Source organism: Cydia strobilella, chromosome 22, assembly GCF_947568885.1.
Source record: "Cydia strobilella chromosome 22, ilCydStro3.1, whole genome shotgun sequence".
NCBI lineage: Eukaryota > Metazoa > Arthropoda > Insecta > Lepidoptera > Tortricidae > Cydia > Cydia strobilella.
Window position 1 is genome coordinate 4,362,316 of NC_086062.1, and position 19,492 is coordinate 4,381,807.

Below are 19,492 nucleotides of genomic sequence, written 5' to 3' on the forward strand. Positions count from 1 at the left end.
TCAGACTCAGGAATAACTCCATAACAATGGATAATCTTCATTGTCTCTTGTTACCTGGTTTTTGACAACTTTGGAGTAAAGACAGTGATAGGCTTCACCTGCTGGATAAACCATATGTGGTCAGGCAACAGTATCCTATGTAGCCTTCTCCAAGTTAACTCTTAAGACTCCCTATTTTCTAGTACTAAGACATAGATAATATTAGAGCCGAGGTGGCTACCTCGCTCTGATCTTCTGTTCAAACATTCCGAGGTATCTAACGTAGCCTTCTCGTATTTAACTTCTAATAGAACCCTAACAAGGTGTGGGGATCCTGGCAGGGTCACCATGTGGAGCGGGAAGTAGAGCAGTATGTAAACAACACAAGTATTGCGTAGATACTGTCTTTTATTCAGAAAAGCGTTACCTATAACCTATTTGTACTTACATTATTAGCAACATGCACAAAACATAACTCCTCACAAAGGGATAAAAAGGAAAGAACTAAGGGTGGATTATTGTGTCATAAATCATATCAGTGTTGTGTTAGAGGTCGATAGCTAGTTCTTTCTTGGGTATTACCGACAATATTATGTATCTTCTGCACAGACGGACATCATCCGCATCCTCCTCCGCAACGGCGCAGCGGTGGAAGCCAAGGCCCGCGAGCGGCAGACTCCCCTGCACATAGCCTCACGCCTCGGAAACGTCGACATTGCAGTATTACTGCTGCAGCACGGCGCAGATGTGCGTGCTCATACTGCTGACCACTACAACGCGCTGCACATAGCCGCTAAACAGCATAATCATGATGTGAGTAATCTGTCGCCCTCTACAATGTCAATATCTAGTTTAAGTTTTAGATTTAGGTCGTAGGATGGCAGACCGGGTAGGAACGCGCATGGTCCCTATACACATACCTAAATATGACTATTTATATGTAGAATGAAATAGAACAAATTTACGTAAAATGATGTCTTTATTTCAGGTAGCGGCAGCTCTAATAGAACACAACGCTCCCCTAACGGCCACTACCAAGAAAGGTTTCACTGCTTTGCACCTCGCTGCCAAATATGGAAACCTGAAGGTAAATCTTCAATTTTTACTTTTGCCTAAGAACAAAATCCCATTTTTGCCTGACAACACTAGACTTTAACCCCCTTATTCATAAACGTCTACTAAAATTAGTAAAGTTGACAAGCCGCTAATAATCGTTTGTCCCTTTCCGACGTATTGGTATGATGGAAAGGGACAAACGATTTGTCAACTTTAGTAGACGTTTATGAATAAGGGGGTAATAAAATAGTTCGCCTCTCACCTGGTTCTAATAAACTAAAATGTGGTTGTTTCTACAGGTGGCGAACTTACTCCTCGCACATGGAGCGTCACCGGACTCTCCTGGCAAGAACGGCATGACGCCACTGCACATTGCTGCACAGTATGACCAGCAGGCCGTCGCTACCACACTGCTTGAAAAAGGCGCAGACGCCAAGGTAAAATATCATTACATTTATTAAAAAATAAGGATTTTTCTTACTATGATTAAATTGATGATGACAAAAAATTTTAATGCATAATTTTTAACTGTATAACTTTGTCTTGTTATACTAATTCTTTTTCTTACAGGCTGTGGCAAAGAACGGGCACACCCCTCTGCACATAGCAGCCCGCAAAAACCAGATGGAGACAGCAGCAACTCTGTTGGAGTATGGGGCGCTCACGAACGCAGAATCTAAGGCTGGATTCACACCGTTGCATCTAGCCGCTCAGCAGGTAAGCTAAGCTAACTCTAACCTGTTCTTACCATAAGTATACATACATATAACAACTACCTATATTAATATGGTATACATATACCAGGGGCCCGTTTTCTTGTAGTTTATAAACTCAAATAATAATCAAATCAATGGGTGTTCCTAGTATGTAGCTAAGTATAATTTTCCCCAACGCACTGCAAATGGTTGTACACCTGAAAAGGTAAAATTTCGGTGTAACTAAATATGTATAATTGTCTAATTGTATATTCCACATGCAATGTAACCTGACTCTTACATACAATAAAAACTTTGAACTTTGAACAAGCATTAGTAGTAGTAGCATTAGTAGCTTTCAAACCGGCAGTCGCGGGTTCAAATCCCGGATCGTATTCATACCAATGAGTTTCTCGGAAGTCATTTACTATTTCGTAAATTTCATTTGATATTTTCCAGTCGCTCTTTGGTTAATTAAAACCTTGTGAGGAAATAAGACTAACCCCTTTCCTAGTTTCCCCTTTAAATTGGAAGGAAAGATGGCAGTCGTCTTGCGATTACATTTTCGTTATGGCCCTAGAGTAAAGACTATCCTAGTAAACTGTAGCTTAAAGCCGATATCGTTGGGCCCCTGTATGTACTTAAACTACGTCCAAAAGAGAGGTATGCGCACTGTGAATGTCTATTCGCTTTGTGTGGTAGGGCACAGCACAGCGGATGTCATTCCAGATCTAGAGCAGAGCCCAACTGGGGAAGTACCTCCACCTTACAAAAAACTGCAGCCAAATAACACTAGACCCTACTCATAGTGTTGTGTTCCTGCCGGTGAGTAAGGTTGCCAGAGAGCTCAACGAGGGTGCGGAGTGTCAGGGTCGGCAACGCGCATGTTGCCTTTGGAGTTGCAGGCGAACATAGGCTACGGAGACTGTTTAACATCAGGCGGGCCGTATGCTTGTTTGCCACCGACGTAGTATTAAAAAAATATCACGATCAAACAGTTAAATGTAAATTTTCTCTTCCCAGGGTCACGCGGAGATGTGCTCATTGCTAGTGGAGCATGAAGCCGGCGTAGACCACCAGGCCAAGAACGGCCTCGCTGGCCTCCATCTCGCTGCTCAAGAAGACCGGGTTCCGGTAGCCCAGCTGCTGGTGAAGAATGGAGCTGAGGTTAGTACTTAGTACGAGCATTCCAGAAAAGTGTACTTGACGCAATTTTTTTAACACTTCTGATAATGCTATGAAGCTGATATTTGGCATGATAACTTAGCTTTAAATTCAATAGTATACCTATATAATACAGATTTCTGCAGGTTATTTAGGTAGATGCCATACGCGTCACGTCCCCGACAATGGGTAGGTACTATTTTGAGGAATGCCCCAGTAGCAGGCGAGGCTTTTTCACCCTGACTGACCTAGCTGATGATGTTTGATTTTTTCCTGTCAAAAGTAATGGTAATATGCTGAATGTGGATTAGTCATGGTCTCGTTGTATGTGCAATTGCTCATTGCTTCATACCTACGTTAATCTACGGCAATCAAAATATTTTTGAACTAAACCAATTGACTGTTTACTTACTTGCTGGTGACTCGGAAAAACTCCCGGTATTGCATTTGTATGGCGACTACGTAATTCTTGACTTTGGCACTATCTTTCGAAAAAATCACTATGATACTGGTTACCTAGTTCTTATTTAACCTTTTCGACGCCGTGTCAAACACAAAAGCAGTCATCCACCCGCCACGTCACCGAAGTGTATTCTTTTTATTTCTCTCAGGTGGACATTTGCACTAAAGGCGGCTACACACCGCTGCACATTGCCAGCCATTACGGTCAGGCCAACATGGTGCGGTTCTTGCTCGAAAGTGGAGCGTCTGTCAAGGCACAGACAACGCACGGGTAAGGATTATTATTATCTTGAGGAATGTTTACATAGAAATAGATTAAGATAAATATTTGTTTATTTAAGGTAACAAAAACATATTTAGGTTACAAACTATACATTATATAAACTACTTATAATAAAAATTAAAAACTAATCTAAATGAACAAAAAAATCTAAGGCCCTCGCAGCATTGTGCCAAAGATGCTGGCAGCATTCCCTCGCATAGGTGCGAGAGAAAGCTGCCAGCTCCCTAGTCACCGGTACGATTACGACGAGGTACGACGTGATCATCGACGAAATATATACATGAAAATCTATTACGTAGGAACTCCTTATTTAAAATCAGACTCATATTCACTTGATAATTTCAATCGTAACTTCATCATTAATTGCATGACATTTATCTATTTTGAGTCCAATGATATAGCGTTATTTTGATATAGCGTTATTTTAATAATTGTTAAATCACTTTCCCCGTATAAGTAATACTGTTCAAACAAGCATAGCAACCGTAGCGTGGCAATCGTTAAAAACGTTAGAAGTTATAATTTAAAGTAAATAATTGAATGACTTGTCCAATAACTGTTGGAAAACTGATTCAAGGTGGTACTGAATAAATATGTATTGTTTCTAGATACACGGCACTTCATCACGCAGCACAGCAGGGGCACATCAACATCGTCAATATACTACTGGAGCATAAAGCTGATGCTAATGCCACTACAACGGTAAACAATTTAATTGAAAAGTTTTACATTTCATAAACTTCCTTAAAATTTTCAGTTTCCCTTATTTCTGTTTTGTCTTAGTTGCCCTGCCGGCCTAGCCAAGGTGACAAATCGCTATCGCTTCGACAACGAAACGCTTTGTGTCTCTCTATCACTCTTCCATATTAGTGTAACAGTGACAGTTGCGTTTCGATCGCTACGGAGCGTAAGCGATTGGCATGTTGGCTACGCTTCCTGGATTCTAAAACTGTAAGAGTCTCTATTAATAACCTGCAAATAATTTATTTGCCATTCATAGAATCCTCGACAACAAAATTGTATCCGACAAAATCCAGGAGCCATTTTGATTTGAAAGACCTCATTCACCATTCCCTTTTATTACATGAATTACATCAACTACTTTTTGCAACAGAACGGTCAAACTCCTCTGGACATCGCATCCAAGCTTGGCTACGTGACAGTGATGGAGACGTTGAAGGAAGTCTCGGAACCGTCCATAGCACCAGCTTCTCAGGAGAAATACAAGGTGGTGGCGCCGGAGACCATGCTGGAGACGTTCATGTCGGACTCCGAGGAGGAAGGAGGTGGGTTTATCTACAAACTAGCCTCTGCCCGCGACTTCGACCATGTAAAACTACCACCCTTATACTTTCCTCATTAGTAATCTTATAGTACTCTCATTGTAACCCGCAGTGTACCTTTTTAGAGGACCATTTCTTTGTGCAAAATTTCATCAAAACTCGTCAAGTCAAGCCATTTTTAAGTGATGATGGAACAAACATCTAAACTGAAATTTCACATTGAATATTCTATGGGTGAAGTAAAGATTATTTTTATTTAGTCATCGCCATTGTGCTCTTATTGCTGTCAAAAAGAAAGTAGGTAGAATTAAACCAAAAAAAGTCTGCAGAGATTTAGACAGCACACGCAGTGCAGGTGTTATTTTATGACGTTTAACTTCTATGAAATTATGACGTATAAATAACACTGGCACTGCGTGTGCTGTCAAAATCTCTGCAGACTTTTCTTGGTCTAACTCTAATTATTTATTATTAATTATTAAGTTCGATTTGGTTGGCACAGTAGATATTTATACATCTAAAATTAAGCCAGTTGCATGCATTTGAGTACGATTGAATATTTTTTTCATTGTAAAGGAAGTGAAATAACTTTAGTTTATGAATCCACAGGCGAGGATACGATCCTCAACGACCAGCCGTACCGATACCTAACTGCAGATGACATGAAAAGTCTTGGAGATGATTCTCTTCCCATCGACGTGACCAGAGACGAGAGGACAGAGTCCGCATTGAGCCATAAGAACATTATGGAGGTGTCCACAGGTAAGATACCTCAATAACCAGCCATATCGATACCTCACTCAAAAGTCTTGGAGATGACTCTCCATCGTCGTGACTAAAAACACCATTCGCCGCCACTATTTATCCAGGGGTGTATTTGAGCGTGAACACTGTTGTTATTAAAAACTAAAACAACCTTACAAGGTATCAGTGATTGGGTTGGGGTTATATGAAAACACACGTTTAACCCACTTGAGTTGACACAATCTAACGCAGAGGTCTCAAAACTTTTTGACACGAGGGCCGGAGCCGGGCCTCCGCTTCTTTTGCGCGGGCCGGGTTGTATAGAATTTGGCACTTTTCGCGCGCCAGATTAACAGGCTTCGCCGTAGTTTGAAGACACCTGATCTAAGACATTTACGTCTGCCAACATTTGAAGCTACACTTCTAAGTCCTGAACCAGATGATTTTTTCCCCTAGGCTCAGTGAACGGGGTGCCGTACCAGCCCCAGCAGGAGGTCGTGGTGAAGAGCATCAGCCGCTACAGCACAGCGGCGGCGCCGGAGGGGTACTGTTACAACGTGGATCCTACGCTCCCCAAGTCAGTATTTATAGGATGACTAGGTTCCCCTAGTCTATTTTACGACGTTTATCAATTTCATTATAATGCCTTCTACCGCTGAAAGAGTCAATAGTGCGCTTGATAGTGCAGTTAAATAGTTAATGGATAGATCCATTCAAAGCGTTTAAGGCTAAAGCCTAAGCCTAAGTTCTTATGAATTTAAAATATTTGAGGAACAAGTTGAAATTAACGTAAAACAGAAATAAAATCCCTAACTATAAATTGGCAAAAATTTGACTCTAACACGATTTTCACTCATAATTTTAAAACTAACACGGGACTTAATCGCGTTCAAACACGTTTATTTGTCGTTTCATCTTGGACTCTTTAAATACTACTTACAGTACATTATTAAATTTATGATGTCAGGTTGCTAGACTTGGATTAACTATTGGAAAAAACTCTCCTGTAATGTATATATGTGTAAATCAAGGTATCCATTTCAGGATCTACAATACATTTCTAATCACATTGATCTTGCACGCTGCTCGGATTTGAAATAATAGGAAGAGGCTGCAATGGAAAAAGTAAGTTTACCTTTAATATATAAATTACGCTTTAGTATTCAATTTCTTCAATATTTTATATACTTAATGAACGATGTTTTCACTTACTTACAATGGTTTCTTTAACAGTCATGCCTTCGTTGCTTCTATTAACAACTAGAATCTTTTAAATCATTTTAAATTGTATGTGCTTTTTGTTTAGCTAAAGGGGTTGGAAGTTAACGAAAGCATTTTTTTTTCTTTTTTTTAGCTTCTTGGTGTCATTCCTAGTGGATGCTCGAGGAGGGGCCATGCGCGGTTGTCGCGGAGGCGGTGTTCGGGTCATTGTCCCACCGTTATCTGCTCAACAGCCTACTAGGATCACTTGCAGGTACAACAATCAGTAATCCTCAGTTTAATCCTCGTTTGTTCGGTTGAACAGTCTGTTCTGTTTTCAGATAAAAGTTCTTACCATACTTCATTGTATTTTCAGATATCTGAAACCATCTCGCATCAACCACATGCCACCTCTAATGGAAGGGGAGGCTCTTGCGTCCAGGGTCTTGGAGATGGGACCAGTTTCTGCTAAATTCTTAGGGTGCGTATTTTTATGCTTATATAAGTCTTTTGCCTTGTTTCCGTGTGTAATCTTTGACCAACTCTAAGAGTGAGCAGTACGTGCTTGCACCTTCTATGCGACTACTTAAAAACACAAATCAAAATATTTAACAAAATAATTACATTTGTTCCCAAATCATTTCAGCGATTTTGTTTATTGATCAGGATATTCTAATTTGTCTGAATTTACATGTTAATTTTTTTCATTACTTACTGTAGTTAATTGAAAATTCGTAAACTTTGTTGCAAAGTCATCGATGGTAATTTAAAAGTATCGCTGTTAGTATCTCCTGATAACTTAAACAAAATAATCTGTATTTACAGGCCTGTGATACTGGAAGTGCCTCACTACGCGTCTCTACGAGGCAAGGAGCGCGAAATCGTGATCTTACGATCTGATAACGGCACCAGCTGGAGGGAGCACAATACTGACGCCACTGATGACGTGGTTCAGGATATCCTGCACGAGACGCTTGAGATTGAAGGTCGGTATAAAGTAAATTATACATAAAATTAAGAAGGATATTTGAAAATACTTACATAAATAAGATAAACGGAAATCCAAACCTGCCGCTTAATAACGGGGTTGTAACAATCATGAGCTGATGTAAGAAATGCACGAGCATTATTCTAACTTTTGTTTTAAGTTTTTGCATGCTCGTGAAATTGTGTTGATTATGGGAGTGTCCACTTGGTCAAGTTTTTTTCTAAAATCATACAAGAAGGTATTTCCCTGTGTTTATAGACACCAACGAAGACGACAAGGGCTGGGATGCGCCTCGTGTGACCAGGATTCTCACACACGACTTCCCACAATACTTCGCTGTCATCTCTCGCATCCGTCAGGAGGTGCACGCTATTGGGCCTGAAGGTACAAAACCATTTTAATATTTAGTAGAAATTAAACGTAAAGTTTAAATAGAAAGACAGAGAATTAATGATACATTTAAGAGATGTGCAATGTAAGAACATAACGAAAGTTGATAAAAATGTGTAACTTTGTTCTTCAGGTGGCATGGTTTCCAGTTCCGTCGTTCCTCAAGTTCAAGCTGTCTTCCCACAAGGAGCCCTCACCAAGAAGATCAAAGTCGGCCTCCAGGTAAACCTTTTCAAGCCCCGCAAAGGCGTCAAAGACAAAAACCTCAAAAAGATCACCGTAAACAATGTTTCTAAAAAAAAGCGTTTCTCCTTAATTTGGTAACTTCTTGTATTTAGGATTAAGAAAAATCTGCTCGAAAGTGCTTTTTGGTATAACTGTATTTTTTATATTGTAGACCGAAAGCTAGCTGTGTGATTATATTAGTTACCAAGTTGCACTAGATTAAGTAAATAGTCTCTTTAATGAGAGTGCGACTGTAGATATTAATTGTTTAAATGTGAGATTTTTCAAAACATTTGCTTCAAGTATTCCGGGAAATCTTTAAATAAGATCCTTAGTTTTAAGTATAACCATTGTATAACACTGACAAAGTCGGGCAATAATTCAAGCTTATGAATCACATAAACGAATTTTGAATCGTCTTTAAACGTTTAATCTACATTTTGATGGTGTATTTACATTATCTATTTTTATAAGTAATCTTAAAACAAGTTAGAACTAAGTTCTTTTAGTTTAGGATATTGTTCCGTGAACTTGTAATATTTCGATAGCTGGTTTAGTATGAGAATATAGTAAAGTATAGAAGCGATTTCTACTCCATCTCAATTTTGAAGTCTCTATTGGGACAATGAAGTTGAATAAAGTTGGGACAGTTAAAATATGATTTATGATTCTTATTAATTATTATTTCTAGATTCCTGAATTGATCCCTGTCTTTGAATTCCCAAGAATGTTATATTAGACTACTACTCGTGTAACTTGTATGCTTAAATTTTGTATGATTAAATTCATTTGACCCCGTGAATTTGACAGTAACCAAGACTTTCGCTTCTACACTTATTACATTTTCTATATTCTTATAGCTGTAGTATTGTATGTGTTCATTGTTATCAATGTTTAATTTAAAGCCAAATTGAAGGTGTTCTTATAATTATACTTAATCATATAGAACATCCGTGAAACCATAACTATAGTACAAATATGAATGCCAAATTTTTTTACGAGACATTTACATTTTAAGGTTTTTCCACGAATTTTAATTGAATTAGGATTGGTATACACAAGCTGAATAGGATAGTAGAGAAGTATACAGTCTACTGTACTTTTCTCTCCTTGAATAGTTTTTCGTTTGTTCGTTTGTAATATTTTTTTAACGTATCGGATAGAAAATTGAATGTTGGATTTTCAAAACTGGTAGTACGGGTTACGGTTATTAAGTAGGGTATCAGTGTTTACTTATCAACTGAGATGATTTGCTTCTTTCTCTCAAATTTAATCATGAAATTTAAACTAAAAAAAAGAATCTTTGCAGTCACTAATAATAATAATGTTCCCATGCAACCAGATTTGAGAAGGTTACTGTGCGTTTATTAAGTACACATGAATTATTTATATGTCCAACATATCGTAAAAACTGATAGGTAGGTACTAATAGTAGTAATGGTTCAGGTTTCGTCACATAGAGACACGTGGTTTTAAACATAAGGTTTAGGGTGGGCTGATATTATCAATGTTATTGCAAATATTTTCGTACTGTAAAACTATTTTTTCATGAATATGATCGATAATTACGTTATTAATATTGATGATGTCATTCTAGCACTTACATCAGGTCACAATAATTAACCTATGCGTTACTCCACTAGGGAAGACACCCAATAAATTTAGAATGTACTTAAAAATAATGATGATGTAGATTGAAATTTCAATAAAGTTCATACAACTGTCAATGTCTGTTTTAAATTCGAAAGCAAATTTGAATTTTATGAAATCACTGTAGATTCTCACACATAACGCGTGTCCAATATTGTTATTTCTCTAGTTGGTCTTTAGGCGAAAGCATGACTTAAAACAAGTATGTTTAAACTAACAATAATGCATTATTATGTACTTATACAATTAATATATTTATGAAATACGTAATTATGAATATGATATGATAGTGTTTGTAATTTGGAGTGACGTTTTTTATGTAAGATGTATTTTTAAGTCGATTGCTAAATTTATTGGGTAATGTTCTATTGTGCTTTATATTAATTTGTATGAAATTTTTGCGAGGTTTATTCCTAAAGACCAAACGTGAGATGCATGACTATATTTTGTTTGCTATTTTTGTTGGTGTATAAGCTTATTTGGTAAATTGTGTGGTATTAGATGCGCATGTGTGAGAAATTGTATGCAAGATTATTTAAGTATACTTCGTCGTGTTTTGATCATTTATTTTCAAGCTTTACCTGTGATTTCATACGTTCATATTTGCTTACGCACCAACTGCTCTACGCCACCTACTTTTCAATTCCAATGAGATATTTTTACTAAAATTTAATTGCTCGAATAGTATGCTAAGTGTATTGAAAAAAAAAATGTCTATACCTGCTATAGATAATATTTTTGGACGAAAAAAAAAACATAAAGTAAGTATCTTTTTAATAACACCTCGCACTGTTAAGCCATTTTGCACAACCCACATCTGAGCATGGAAACCTCGTAAAAGCTTTATCGTTTGGTCTTTAGAAAGAGAAATTTTGATGTGAAAAATTTCAACAAATTAAAATTCTTATTTTATACTAAGCAGATGTCTGGAAGCAATGTTACAAATATTTAAGGATTTGAGCAGAAGAAGACAAAACTGCTCCTTCGAAAACAGAATAGAATTTAAACGAAAACTAAGAGTCAATAATTTAAGATAGTAATTTTCCTACAGGCTCAAATAATAGACTCTGAGCTGACGGCCAAGCTCTTAGGCCGCGGGGTGGCAGTGTCCCCAGTAGTGACTGTAGAGCCAAGAAGGAGGAAGTTCCACAAAGCCATCACTCTGAGCATGCCGGCCCCACGGCCGCACACCCAGGGCATGACCAACCAGTATAGCACATCGTCAGCACCAACTCTAAGGCTGCTGTGCTCCATATCAGGTACAATTATATTCCGCTTATATTCTTCTAGCAAAGCTGATGTTCCTGAAAATAGTATACGCAAATATTTTAAAAATTAACTACTTTTTTTCATTTATAACTCTTATTGAAGACGTTTTAAGTGTAATTGATGTTAAAGTTATTGAGAAAGTAGATATAGATGTGTGCGTTGTACTATTTCCAGTAACTGTTAGAAGTATGTGAAGTGTTGCGATGGAGTATGGCTTATGTTTGCTACATATTGACAATACTAAGCTTTGCCCAAAACAGGAGGTAAGTGTGCCTACAAAGCTAGGTATAAATTAGGCTTACAAGTAATTTGAGCTTAAAATTATAGTGCTCCAGTATCTATGGTATACGTACATGGTTTACCAATATTCCATTACAACACATTAAACGTAGTCGGGTCTAGATGATAATGACATTCAACTCGGTTCACAAACGGATCGAGAACAATTACTACATACATGTCGGTAGAACATAGATTTTTGCTATTTGAAGATAGAGTAACGATAGATTTTATACATATCTAATTATTTTCAATAGTTCAGAACATAGATAAGTCGGTAATATCGGTATTTAATATTTAGATTTTTCTATTTGACATTGACTAGTGTAGTTAACGAAAAAAAAAGTCATATAGAGATACATATCCCGATTTTCTAGATGAAGGGATGAGCATGATCATTTGACAAAGTATTAGCGTAGCACATTATTTTCATTTGAATCAAACTTCGAGATGACAGACCGCGTAAAGGAGTAGGATAGAGGGGGATCATTCGCTTATAGCAAATACACCGAGCAGCTATGGGACACGTCCCTGTGTGCGTTTTGTGCGTGTCCTACATTGTCTTTGTTCTCGTGTGTTTGTGTGTGTTGCACGCTCACCGTGTATGGCGCTATATAATGTGCTGCCACCTATCGGCGCGCTACAGGGGTATTTCGCAAACGATCTCTCGAAGGTAAAAAAATAAAAATAAAAATATTATATATAATATTTAAAACAAACGAAATGTCGGTTAAGTTTCATTTATTTTGAGTTCGATATTGATTTATACCTTCTCTTCGTTTAAATGTTTTTGTTCAGAAGTTTTTCATAAGTCATTATTTCGGTGTGATACTTATACTTTAGCAATGTTATTACGGTTGCTTGAGAAGTATAATTATCGGATGCATCGATTTTCTTCCCTCTTTCACGATTCGAATGCTTTTCCATATCTTGCTTTTCATCCATTCTTCCTCTTTGCACGGGCTGAGATTTTTACGCTTTATTAATTCACATTCACTCTGTATCATAACATCCAAACCCTTGGGATCAAGAAATGCACTGCGATATAATCACTGGACGTTATCTGTTTAAGCAAATGTACAAACTAAACAGGACCTAGACTTCTATTGCAATCTTTATTGGCACATTGTAAGAGACTAACACACGTAAAATAACCGTTGAAATTTAGCTTAAGGGTGATAATACATAATAAATCGGTGCCATATTCGTCATTTTCATTCATTCTTCTACGCCAATGTTCCTAATATTTGATTTTTTTGCTTGTGACAACCAGTTCTTTTCCAAAACGGCCTATCAGTTCTGTTTTTCTTCACATCATCTTTACTTGTCTCATTTCTGTTCTATTTAGTCATATTTTCACTATTATGTATTATTCCTTTGTTTATTTCTTTCAATTTGCTTTTGGGTTTTAGTGAATGTCCTTCGAGAGATCTGTTATTCGGAAACCAAACCTGCTGTTTTGGCACAAACATTCGTTTGAAAATTTTAAATCATTTTGATTTGGACTATAGCACTGTTTCTGAGAGCTGTGACCGTACATAGTGTGCCACATATTCAGTCACTTTTTCATTTATTAGAATTATATAACGGCGTTATTTGTTTTTTGTGTGGTGTGTTGTCTTTGCTTGTTGTGTGTTTGCTATAGGCCGTTTTGGAAACATTATTTTTACTTTTTTTTTCCTTATTCTATCTCTAATTCTTCTGCATCGGTTTTTTATTCAACTTTAATTTTAATATTTATTATATTATTTGAATCTGTCTAAATTATATACACATATGAACATATATTAATTTAGATTTCATGATAGCAATTGGATGGTATAGTAGAGACAAATAGCTAATACGTAGTTATCGCTGCTATTACCAAAATTACGTAGAAAATGAGAATAAATATGCTTCAGCATGCAATTAATTGACATATGTTAATAAAAGCAGTTGAAAAAGTGTTTTAACCGCTGCGCTGCACTAGCTTCAAGAGTAAACCAGAGAACGTAAATGACATAGTAATGAACGTAGTAGCATAAGTTTCAAAAGCAGTATAAGGCATGAATATAAAAGAAGATGATAATATAAGAATAGTAGATGAAACGAGGCTTCTGATGACAGGCGGGACGAACAGGGCGCACTGGGAAGACGTCACGGAGAACACTCCGCTCACATTCGTGAATGATTGTGTTTCGTTCACTACGACGGTCTCGGCGCGGTATTGGCTGATCGATTGTAGACACGTCGAGGATGCGACGAAAATGGCAACAGAGTTATACAGGTAGGTAATTATGTATACTAACATAATAAGGACTAAATAATTTTCAAATAGTTCGTAAAGCAAAATGTGGAGTTGAAAAATTTCTTAACACCGTTTTACACTGTGATAAATTTATCCAAAATATTCAACATCATGTAGTATGTCAAACATATTGCACTATACTAGCTGTAGATCAGTATAATATCAGTATAATATTTTAATACTCTCCGGCTCAATAGCTCCGGCCCGGGCACGGCCCGGTCTAACGTGAGTCATTCTTAATGCACTTTGTATAGAATTATGAGCACCCTTGAACTTTCCCATATCGACCTCAGCCGAACGAAGAGCATTTAAATTAATTTGTGTTTAAAGAAGTTTTAAATTAATCGATTATCACAGTCAGTCAAATCATCATAAGAAATTCATGACACTCTCAACGAACTAACCAACAACCAACTCATAAGATTGAAGCAACAAACTCATAAGATTCGAATTAGTAGTACTTAACATCCCGCTCCGCATCCGCAAGCCGCTCTTTGTAAACCACAAACTACTGACCTTAACATCAATCTATAGGTATATTCTCGAAATATGCAAATTCGTTCGGAAATATCCCCACTTATTCACAAAAGTCTATGAACAACCACGACGATACCCCGCGAGATACAAAAATAGTTTGGCAATTACAACAAAAATTAATTTAAAATTGTACCAAGCAAGCCCAAACATGATGGCTATTAAGATCTATAACAAGCTCTCAGATAAAATAAAGAACGAAACATCTGAAAAAAAATTCATAGATAAACAATTTCTAATAAATAAAAACTACTATAGCCTTCAAGAATTTATTGATGATATCGAAGAAACATAACAAATAAAAATCGTCGGTCTGCCTCTATTCACACTATTCACAGCAATGTATTGCGCATAATAAATTCCAGTAATACATTATATTATTATTTTAGCTAAGTATGTAGTAATGTTATGAATAAGACACTGATGAAATTAGGATTTTACATTGCAATTTGACATTTTTTTTTTCTACCATTAGCCTACTTATTATTATACGACATCAATAAATTGAAATAATAACTATTAATAATAAACTGACAAATCAATTCAATTAATCATTTACCAATATAATTATTTTTGACGATATATTCTTAGATTTAGTTTTAAGATTTGCGGTCATTTATTTAATTTTAATTTTAATTGATTACTAATAAGTAAATGTAATTAGCCTAGAATAATATTACTATTGTGTGCCCTTACAGGGTGTCATGATCTGACTTTATATTATGTAACACCTATTATGTACATGACAATACAATAAATAAATGATAAATGATAAATGATAAATGATAAATGATAAACATACGTGTACATAGTACCCGTGAGACTATCCATTAAAAATAAATAAGAATAAGAATAAAAAAAATAGCCACATCCGAATACAGAACCTCCTCCTTCTGTGAAATTGAAGTCGGTTAATAACAATGAAAAACCATTTATTGCCACATAAAAAAGATGTGAGTTACTAAATATATAAAAAATAACATTAACAATTGCCATGCGTGACAAAAGAAACGTACTCAGCATAAGCTGCGTCAGCCTTTTCACTACAAAATGGCCGTGCAGCGCTGATTTCAGTCCGAATAGACTCTCTCTCTTCACCGAACCATATTGATATTTTGGTGCATTTCTAAACACTTAACCCGCATAGGTTAAAAGTGTTAGAAATGTCTTGGAAGTTGTAGCTAAGTTAATCGTTTACAGAGAAGCGATCCACGTGCCCTTCATGGCGCGATTCGTGGTGTACGCGAAACGGACGGACGACTGCCAGGCGCAGCTGCGGATGTTCTGCGTCACCGACGATAAAGAGGATAAAGCGCTGGAGAGGATTGAGAGGTTCATACAAGTCGCCAAGAGTCGAGATGTTGAGGTAAGGAGTGTTCTTGGACTCTGTGTTTGTTCTAAGGTTTATAACTTTTCATCGCAAAGATTTTGACGTATCTACACAGAATAACTAATAGTACTACCGTACAGAAAATTCACTCCTTCACAAAAGTTTGATTTAGGTATAAAATTATACCTATACTCGCCGCCTGCAAGCAAAATTGAAACTTATAACCGCGCACGAACCGTGAATCTTCTTTGCGTGCCGCAGTTTTATAATCGAGCTGCGAGTGTCGGCACGGGGTTGTTATTGTTACTTGACAAGTTTTTGTACCTATATCTACTGATTTATTATTTTTAAGATAAATATGAAGGAATTACAAACGTTGATTCTGTAAACATATTTTTTTTATCCGGGGATAGTATGTCTAATTCTCAGGGAAGTAGGTATGCCACAGAAGTACTTATTCCTTTGAAAATATGTCGGTCAATATAGTCCAGAATTTAAAAAAAATGTTATTTCTGCTTCCTTGTTCTTCCGTTTATTCACACATCCGTAAACAGAACAATAGCTATAGATTTATTCATTATGTATTTTCAATTTTGTGCGAGTCGAGCGGGCAGCCCATTGCCATACGCCTGCCCGGGAGGCGCGCCGGCCAAATGTACCTAAACTACGAAGTGACACCCCCCTGGTATCTATTTGTAGTGGGAATAGCATAGTTAAGGGGACCATATCTATAATTTGACAAGGGATTATTTAAAAAAAAACGGAGTGTTCATAAAAACCTGAATTGCACGACACTAACTAGTAGTAGTACTGACCTAGGTCAGAGTAAAACGTAGCTTAAAATGCATAGTTATCAAAAGTTTTGACGCTCAAATCAGATCTCATCGTGAATTTGTCTAGGGATCGGATCTAGAGCCTATAAATGTTCTGTACAATAGCAAACTCAATTATCTTGCTCCTGAAAATAAAAGGACGCCTAAACCGTCTCCATTCATTTCAGGTTCACGAAGGCAAACCCATCTACCTCGAATTCGGCGGCAACCTAGTCCCAATAGCCAAGTCCGGGGAACAGCTGACGCTGCCGTTCCGGGCGTTCCGGGAGAACAGGGTCGCGTTCCCCGTGATGATCAAGACTCAGGACCTGGAACCGATGTGCAGGTGCCAGTTCATGAGGGACCCGAAGGTGCCGAAGGGCGAGCCTTCGCCTACTCCTGTAAGCATTATACCTTGCTTCCCAGCCCAAAAGTTTAAAAAACTAGTTTATATGACAATAAAAACTCGTCCCTCGACTCATTGATAATTAAAAAACAAAATATTCAGATTATTTGCCAGCAAAACGTGTCGCATCTTGAAACACGCCAGATTTTATAATGAGGCAAGATTACTTGTTTGACATCAAACGTAAAAATTATTGGTAATTTATTACTTGATAGTAGTTTGATGATAGTAGCTCATCGAAATCAACTTTTACCAGATCGCAGTCCTCAACATTATGGTGCCTGATGAGCTGCCGGTGGAGAGGATGTCACCAGCACCGACAGACACTGTGCCAAGAAGGACAGAGGAGCAGGAACTCATCTGGAGACAGCGGCTCAGCGATCCTGGGTAGGGATCTGCTAATTGCTCGCTTTCTTCACAATGTTTCCTTAGCAATCATATTTATTGTTGGAGTATTATATTTACGGGACACGGGTTTACCTTACCTTTTACCTTACGGGGGACCTTTTTAAATTTCTTATATTTGACTTCCCCAGGTGGAACGTAGAGCCCCATCCGCCGTCGCGTTTTGTCTCGGGTTGTCTTTCTTTTCTTTAAAACTTGGTCATTATCAATCAGTTATTGATTATAGTCTGTCAAACAACTTTGTAAGTAGAAAAAGGCGAGAAATTCAACTTTTCTATGAAACGATAACCCTTCACGCCTAATTTTTTTAAATTTGCCGCTTTTTTCTACTGACGGAAATAGCTTGGCAGACTATATAATAGAGATTATAAGTCTTAGAAATAAAAATGCACCCTAGTTTGACAACCGGAACAGATGTGGCTACACTGTGTCATATGTTTGTGGTCACTGAACTGTCAAACATCAGCTTAGTTACCGCATATTGTAAAGAGCCGTACAGCGCCATCTTTATCCGATGCTCAATTCGGGGCATAATTATGTCTAAGACTTTACATATCTTACGCATTCAATAGATCTTTGGTCATAATTATTGTTTTAAAGCTTCGAAGACATCTGCAATCTCCTCGGCAAGGACTGGGTAGCCCTGGCCTACGAGCTAGGCGTGAACGTAGCCACTGTCAACCAGATCCAGGCCAAGAGAATCACCACTTCGGAACAAGCGCAGCTCATGATGAAGCTGTGGAAGACGCAGTCGGGGACTAAGGCTCAAGGTAACCTACATAAAACAAGGTTATTACAGCAGTTATCTTATTCTTTATCTACTATGATTTTGTAAGATATATTATGAGAACGTCGTGAATTAGACTAGAGTTCGTGTCAGCTAACTTTGCACAGACTTCAACAGAACAAAGTGAGGGATTGTCATTATTAACGGCATATTTTCATAGAAATTTGACATTATTGATAACATTGCCAAATTTTTTCTATTATTGCAAATACCACGCAGAATTAACTTGGTCCGACTTTCTGTGTGACATTCTTGTTCCAAGCTTTTTATTGTTTTAGTGTCACTCGTCTTGGTTTCTGTAGAAAAACATTACATTATTATTCATTTTTTTGTGCTTAATCACTAATATCAATATTAGTGATTAAGCAAAAAAAGACTAAGTACATTAGGCGATAATAGCTTGTATCATAATGTACATTATGATAAAAACTTGTTGCCTAGAGTTTCGCCTGAAGATATATTTTTATCTTTTAGATAATTCGTTAGAACTGGCGCTATGTCGGATAGGAAGGGATGATATAATAGCACCGCAATCAGAAGAAACGAATGAAAGACGCATACAACGTAACATTTACCAAGAAAGACAAGCATCAGAAGAAATTGAAGCTTACAAAGGTAAAAATACAAAAGTAGTTTACTGAATTAAAAAAAATATTATAGTTCAAATCGAATCTCCCTGCATAGTAAAAGATTTCCACTTAATATAACGTTCTAAAAGGTATCATCCCCTAATAGCAATCAAAAATGCATCTTCCAAATACAAACAGAATAGGCGCCAGTCGTCACCTAAATGAGTTGTCGTGAGCTTCCTGTATCTACTATAATTTTTATGTTAATCTGATCTGTTGGATCTCCAAATAAATAAAATAAAATAATTGCAATAACTCCGGAATATGAAAAATCGCATAACTTCCTGACGACTCGCGTCTTACAAGTAGTACCTACATAGGCCTCAAATAACTTTTGACTCTACAGTTTCAAAGAGTCAAATTTAAACTGGCAAATTTTGAAACCCGGTCGTCAGGAGGTTTAAAAATATTAAAAAACTCATATTTTTTTACTTGCAGCCGAAGAAGACAATAAAATCAAAGACAGACGCTTCGATAGTGACATACCAGAGCGATTGCGCAGAGAATCTGATCAAGACCAAGATGAAGCAAAATATTCTCCTGAAGAAAAATGTGTTGTTGACAAGAGTGAGATGGAAAGGACGCCTACACCTCCTACACCAAGTGAGGAGAGTGAAGAAGATGAAGGTAAACAA

At 37.2% G+C, this 19,492-nt stretch overlaps 1 protein-coding gene across 8 annotated transcripts in view; it reads left to right on the forward strand.

Moving 5' to 3' along the window:
- The window catches only part of LOC134751375 (ankyrin-3-like), a 99,978-nt gene that overhangs the window by 59,643 nt on the left and 20,843 nt on the right, over positions 1-19,492 (forward strand). For 7 of the 8 annotated variants that reach the window (XM_063686728.1, XM_063686729.1, XM_063686725.1 and 4 more), the window contains exons 11-34: positions 589-792; positions 968-1,066; positions 1,335-1,472; positions 1,606-1,752; positions 2,754-2,897; positions 3,506-3,627; positions 4,248-4,341; positions 4,754-4,925; positions 5,532-5,684; positions 6,123-6,243; positions 6,771-6,791; positions 7,021-7,140; positions 7,243-7,347; positions 7,692-7,852; positions 8,113-8,238; positions 8,378-8,466; positions 11,171-11,378; positions 13,774-13,933; positions 15,689-15,854; positions 16,819-17,031; positions 17,293-17,423; positions 18,042-18,211; positions 18,703-18,843; positions 19,296-19,484. In XM_063686728.1, the coding sequence (XP_063542798.1) occupies positions 589-792; positions 968-1,066; positions 1,335-1,472; positions 1,606-1,752; positions 2,754-2,897; positions 3,506-3,627; positions 4,248-4,341; positions 4,754-4,925; positions 5,532-5,684; positions 6,123-6,243; positions 6,771-6,791; positions 7,021-7,140; positions 7,243-7,347; positions 7,692-7,852; positions 8,113-8,238; positions 8,378-8,466; positions 11,171-11,378; positions 13,774-13,933; positions 15,689-15,854; positions 16,819-17,031; positions 17,293-17,423; positions 18,042-18,211; positions 18,703-18,843; positions 19,296-19,484 (3,394 nt within the window). Of the gene's footprint in view, positions 1-588; positions 793-967; positions 1,067-1,334; positions 1,473-1,605; positions 1,753-2,753; positions 2,898-3,505; positions 3,628-4,247; positions 4,342-4,753; positions 4,926-5,531; positions 5,685-6,122; positions 6,244-6,710; positions 6,792-7,020; positions 7,141-7,242; positions 7,348-7,691; positions 7,853-8,112; positions 8,239-8,377; positions 8,467-11,170; positions 11,379-13,773; positions 13,934-15,688; positions 15,855-16,818; positions 17,032-17,292; positions 17,424-18,041; positions 18,212-18,702; positions 18,844-19,295; positions 19,485-19,492 lie in introns of those variants that run through there. The other variant, XM_063686730.1, reaches the window with a different exon arrangement.